Genomic DNA, 6,377 nt, shown 5'->3' with positions numbered 1-6,377 from the left:
AACTGAAATGAAATTTGGCAACTTGGCAATATAGAGTACAGACAATCTGGTAGGTAACAGTGGGAAACTGCCCTCTGCTGCATATACTGTGGATCAGTCGAGATCAGCTTTGCAGGCAGGTGGCTGATAACTCTCAGGTGATCCACAGCAGGTGTAGCTTGTCTGGGTTTGGAGTGAATGAATAACAAACAGCAATTTTTTTACTTTCTGTATGGAGGAAGACATGATCAGTACTCTAAGCAAAATGAGCAGAAGTAAATACTCAATTACGATTGGAAACATTTTTTAAAAACATACAATCATACATATGTTTTCTGTGGCCCTGAAGCAGCTTTGTGAAGTTTGAGGAAACTGCTTGTGATCACTTGGAAATTTAAAGTCAGCAGATTTTCAAAGGAAAGACTGAATTATGGAGATTGAAAGATGTGGCTTTCCCTATTTAGGGACAGTCTAAAGAATGAAGCTTTCTAGTGGCATTATGGGAAGTGAGGTATCCAGAGTTTTGGAGCTTGACTCATAATAAGAACTTGAAGTCAAGATATCTTCACCCCTCCTGCATTGATGTAGTTTTTTTGTCCAGCAGTTGTGCTCCAACCTAATGGAAGAGCAATGCGAAATAGCTGGAGGACCCAACGAGTGCAGTAAATTGTAACATGCAATATGTGACATACAGAAAATAGTTGAGAGATCACAGACTATTTAAATGGAAGATAACTCACCCATCCAACCCTGGACACAGACTCTCTGAACTTCTTCCCTCAGGAAAAGTTTAAAAACTCTCACTCATTATACAGTGAAATGTAGTTCAGCTCAGTGGTGGTCCAGATTACTGCTTATATCACTTTATGCTGTATGGAAGACAGTTGTATAAGGCTGCAACAAATTATTATTTTCAGTATCTATTGATCAACCGATTAGTTTTTTTAATTAATCAGTTCAACACATTTTTTAAAAATCCCATTATAAATTCCCAAAGCATATAGTGATGTCTTATCAAAATAGTTGACCATTATTAATGGACTAATCGTTCCAGCTATAAAGGTATGGAGTACTTACAGATTTCACTTCAGAGTTTGGTGAGGCAGGTTTTTGCAGCTCGTTTAGTGTATCGGTGAAAAGAATACTGTTATCATGTCCGTCCATTTCTCATTAAATGTATTTGTCCTAAATGTATCATGTGCACATGATACTTAATCAGCCTGTCCTGTCCTTTAGCTGCCTATGTGTTGCACAATGCAAGTCATAACAGGGGTTTTATATTTCACGACAATGTGCACATGGGTTGTGATAGATCATTTTTATATTGTTCATCAAACGCTAGTCAAGGATTTCACACATGTTTTTAACTTAATACCTGGCAGAGCACTGAGTTTAATAACTCTTTTCAATGATAACACCTGTTTTGAAGAGGGATGAATGTGTAATTTAGATCAGAGAAATGTAGGTCTTCATATTTGACTTTCGTAATACAAAATTAATTAAATTTGGAATTCATCCTCTTCTAGATGATGAAGGGCAGAAGACTGTAATGTCTTTAATGAAGTGAATATAAGTGTCTCCTGCTATCTCTACAAGATTAGCTCTACTAAATATCAGATCACTACTCAACAAATCACTGTTAGTTAATGACGTCATTATGACCTATGATCCAGATTTTTTACTCCTTAGTGAAACATGGCTGACTGAATGTAGCTGTTGTGCTATTCTCAATGAGACAGCACCAACAAATGTTTGTTTTATGAACAAGTGTCGAACTGGTAAGAAAGGCGGGGGAGTTGCTGCCATCTTTAAATCTGTATTTCAGTGCAAGGAAATTACATTAGATGATTTTAGCTCTTTTGAATATCTCTGTTTTTTATTAAAAGGTGATCCAAAAGTTCTTTTTTTAATCATTTATAGACCTCCAAGATACTCAGGATGATGAGTGATGAGTTTGCTGAACTGCTGTCAGTTATCTGTACTGACTACAACTTTTTTATCATAGCTGGGGATTTTAACATTCACGTAGACAATAACATGGACAGTAATGCCAAAGAACTCTCTGCTCTACTTGACACTTTTGGCCTCTTGCAACATTTTGCAATTTTCTGTTAAATGTTCGTGTTATGTAAAGCACATTGAGTTGCCATTGTGTATGAAATGCGCTATATAAATAAAACTGCCTTGCCTTGCCTTGCCTATAAGTGACAGACTGTGAATAGGATTTTTATCAGGCTCCTCAGAGGTTTGGCTCCTATGAACGTGCCAATATGACTTTATGATGTTCAAGGATTTTGTCAAAATTGCTGTTCACCCTCACCGAATTCCACTTCCATCAGAAACAGGCCAAACGATAGAAAGTTTTAACATAGAGAGTCTGCAAACAACTTTTAAACACTGTGTTGAATCCAAAGATGAACAGTATGCCGGTGTCATAAGGTGTCAGCATGGCCTTCACTTTAAATGTATTTGTTGCATGTCTCATAAAGGCTGTGTTTTCACTTTTGTATTTGTTTTACGATTTGTGGTATTTTGAGCATGTTTTCATGTTTGTGGGTTTGCCCTTAGGGGCCACCATACATTTCAACATCGACATCCTTAAATTAAGTTTCCATCCTGTAAGAAAAGCCTGTAAGACCCACGTTCAGCACAGATTATGAGAAAGGTTGTCTAACGGCATTACTGCTAAGTCACGATTACGATGTGACTTAGTTAGTGTAATGATGCAGTTAATGTTGTGGAAATATCAGTCACATTGAATTGAGCAAGCTGTCATGTGACTGCTAATTTGCACTTGTGTTTTTTAGAGCATGAGCTGAAAATTTGTGACTGACGACACTGTGGCTGAGAGTGATGCTGTAACTCTGCTGATTGATTTGTTGGTCATATTTTCCAGCAGTCCTTTTGGCTGACTGTAGGCTGTTGCGATATGTAAGCGAGCTCACTAAGTTACACCAGGTATTAGCAGTATCCTTCATCTCTTAACGGCCACCATACATGTCTGAGCCACTGCTACGCCGTCACTTTAGGCCTGTGTTCGTCAGCAGGGATTTGTGGTGCAGCTCTACACAAAGTGCAGTCAACCTTGTGGTTCCAGTCTAATCCAGCAGGGCTGTGGTTATATTAAAGAGGTGATGTTATGGCGTCTTAGTCACTGTGTCATGACACCTTCTGGGTTAATGGTCTGTATTTGATAGAAAGTACTCAGATAAAATAAAAAACCAATGGTTCAAGTACGGCTTTGTAGTGAGAAAACAAATACTGCTGCACATGCTATTTTGATCACGTCTGATTCACGTTTTGAGTCGATGACAAAGAAAAGGACTGAGCCTTCGAATGTTGGAAAATCTGCTTTATTATTTACACAGTAGCAAGATAGTCACAACACTACTGTGTCTAAAGCACATTCTTTTGTGGGATGCAGTTAACAAATTTAGGATGTCACAAAATACAGCACAACACAATAGTTAACAAAAGTAATAATTATACAAAAAAAGAACTAAATATGTGCACCTCTATGTGTATTAACACTTATTTTACCTTAACACTTGTACTCTTAGTGTGCATTTATTTTTGACAAGCAAGTAAACTCCACTGAAATATCATCAAGTATCTCCTCTTAATAAGTCACTTGATATTCTTCACTTTAATCATACAGTCAGTTTGATTTCCTTTGATTAAAAGGTTTAAAGTCTGTGGATGTCTTTTATTATTATTTATGTCATTTAGTGTACCTGTTGCTTCTCCATGTCTGTACCGTACAGTATAGTGTTACTGCTGTAACCATCACATTACCACGTGTGTCCAGCAGATGGCAACATTGGCTACATTCTTTGGTAAACAAGAGCCCTAAACCAAGCTTAACAGTCCAACTTGCTCCACTACTGGGAATACGTGTCAGTTGGTCATATTTGGCATGGCCTGTAAAACCCTGAGTCTATTCTCAAAAGACAATTTTAATGAAATTACAAAACTCTTTGGACAACATACTGTTCAAGAAGTGGAGTTTTTCTGAGTGCACAGGCTGTAACAAAGTAAGGTGTGTTATTAAGTGATTAGTATGTTTCATTCTGACTTTTTTCCATTTTTTTTCAGTTTTTTATGTCCAAAGCAAGTTTTACTTACAGGACAAAAATGTGTTTAGTCAGCTTATCCACATTACTGTTGTCTCCCTTTACATGCTGGCTTCCACAGAGAGATTTCAGCTGTCATCGTATAAATGTCATTAAAATGTAGTTAAAACATTTGTGATTTGTTACAAAGTATGGTGCAAGTTTACAAGGATTTTATCTAAAATGCAATGTCAAGCTGGCAGGTTGATAGTGTAACTAGTGTATAGTAATATAACAAGTCTATTGTGTCAGTATGAATAGAGTCACACTGTGGGTTATGGCTCGAAGAGTTTTCACAATAGAAATTCAGCTCATGCTTGTGCTTCTCATCCAAGGAGTTGTTTTGGTCATCTGAGTCGGATTCAAGTACAGACCTTATCTTGAGCCCAGGGCTTTGATGAGAGGTGAGAGGTGGGGCTGGGGGGGGGGGCTGTGCGGGTGATGCTAGGTAGATGGGGTGGTCTCATCTGGAACTTGAGAAGGCCACCCGGGGGAGGTGCTGCCGGAAAGGGCCCAACCATGGAGGTCTCCGATGAGCCTAGAGTCTAAAAGAGTTTCCTTCATTTGCTGGTTCTCCCTGGTTGCTGCCTGCCACACCACCTCCAGCTCCTCTTCTACCTCCCTGGAGAAGCAAAGAGAGGAGGAAATTAAACACAAAATTAATTCTTCGGAAAATGTAATCTGACAAGGAAAAAAAAAAACTCAGAGAAAAAATAATACTATGTAGACTGACTTAAATTAAAATGAACGAAGAATGTGAATAGTGTTAATACACTGAAGGTAAGTGTGTGTGTTTGTGCGTGTAGTACGTGAGGTACCTGTGCTTAGCTTGAATAACAGGGGATGAACTGCATGGCTGTGGTCATGAAACTCCATTATGTGTCAATGGGATCAGGATGACCACAGGAAAACCTGAGAGTATCTCTACTGTCTTACACAGTGGAAATCAGTGGAGTCATCTCCGGTTCCTACAGTGCAATCGCCACCACCATCATGACTACAGCAGACAGTGGTGACATCCCAGAGGAGCAGCAAAGGCTCTCAAATTTCCATTTTCATACTTCTGTAACCATTGTGTAGCACTAAAGCACCTCAAATCCACCCATTCTCACCTGCCCTTATCCAAAAACAGACAGCTGCTGGAGATACAACAGCATGCATCTTCTTTCCCAATTATTTCTTAAGTAGTGCCTGAAGAATTGTATTTAGTAATGGATATAGAGAAAAAGGCCCACAGCAGCAATGAACACCAGGATGTGATAAAGCAGAATTGTGGCTGCAGGTGGTTCACAACACTGAGACGACAAAATGTAGAGTTTCAACATGAGTAAACTGTTTAAAATCTGTATTATTTTATATATACACACAGAGTGCTAACACAATATCCAGAGTACCTACAATGTGCAGAGCACTACATTGCTCTCATTATCTCATGAATGGTGCAGGTCTGAGCTCTTATCGGTTATCTTGTGGTGTCAGTTGCAATGCTTGTAAAAAGGCTGCCCACCCAACCAGACAGAAAACTAAATGGTAAATGGACTGTGTTTGTAGAGCGCCTTTCTAGTCTTCAGACCATTCAAAGCGCTTTTACACTACAAGCCTCATTCACCCATTCAGACACACATTCACACATTGATGGTGCAGCCTTTGGTAGGAATTTGTGGGTTCAGTATCTTTCCCAAGGACACTTCGACATGTTGGCTGGAGGAGCCGGAAATCAAACCACTGATATTCCAATTAGTGGGCGACCTGCTCTACCTCCTGAGCAACAAACGCCCCAAGACTAGCTGCTCAATTGTATTTTCAAAGTATAAAAAACATCAACATTTTAAGAAAACGAGTAATAAGGATTTAAATGGCTGTTATTAACAACACAGAGAAAGATGGAATAAATATATTAAATGTGCTCTTAGTTGTCGTCTAGTTTGAAATCCTTGAATGTGCGTGTGTATATGTCTGTGTGTTTGTGTGTAAGCCTAAAAATCAATGCCAGCAGTCAGTTTTTTTTTTTCCAGCTACCATCGGTGTCTATGACATGCAATAATGAAATCAAGATGCTATATCACTCTGAATGGCAGTGTTCTGTCCTGGTAAAACAAACCACACTTAGGATTGGATTAAACCTCATTACATCTTATGATTACACACACACACATTGATCAACTGGTGGCCCAAACACCCCTCCTTCAATAAGATATTATTAATAAAACATAGTTTTTTTCAAATCAGTGTGTCTGATGGCTTTATAGTAATTCCCGCTGGCCATAACACTCACCTCTGCAAGTA

General features: G+C 38.8%; 1 protein-coding gene across 1 annotated transcript in view; it reads right to left on the bottom strand.

Moving 5' to 3' along the window:
- Positions 1–3,494: 3,494 nt before the first annotated feature.
- The window catches only part of cep89 (centrosomal protein 89), a 55,485-nt gene continuing 52,602 nt past the window's right edge, over positions 3,495–6,377 (bottom strand). Inside the window, 2 exon segments of the mRNA XM_062416712.1 lie at positions 3,495–4,509; positions 4,512–4,713. Coding sequence (XP_062272696.1) covers positions 4,270–4,509; positions 4,512–4,713 — 442 coding nt within the window. The 3' untranslated portion in view covers positions 3,495–4,269.

Source organism: Scomber scombrus, chromosome 1, assembly GCF_963691925.1.
Source record: "Scomber scombrus chromosome 1, fScoSco1.1, whole genome shotgun sequence".
Taxonomy (NCBI): Eukaryota; Metazoa; Chordata; class Actinopteri; order Scombriformes; family Scombridae; genus Scomber; species Scomber scombrus.
The sequence above is the reverse complement of the archived record's forward strand: the minus strand, read 5'-3'. Positions and strand labels throughout refer to the sequence as shown.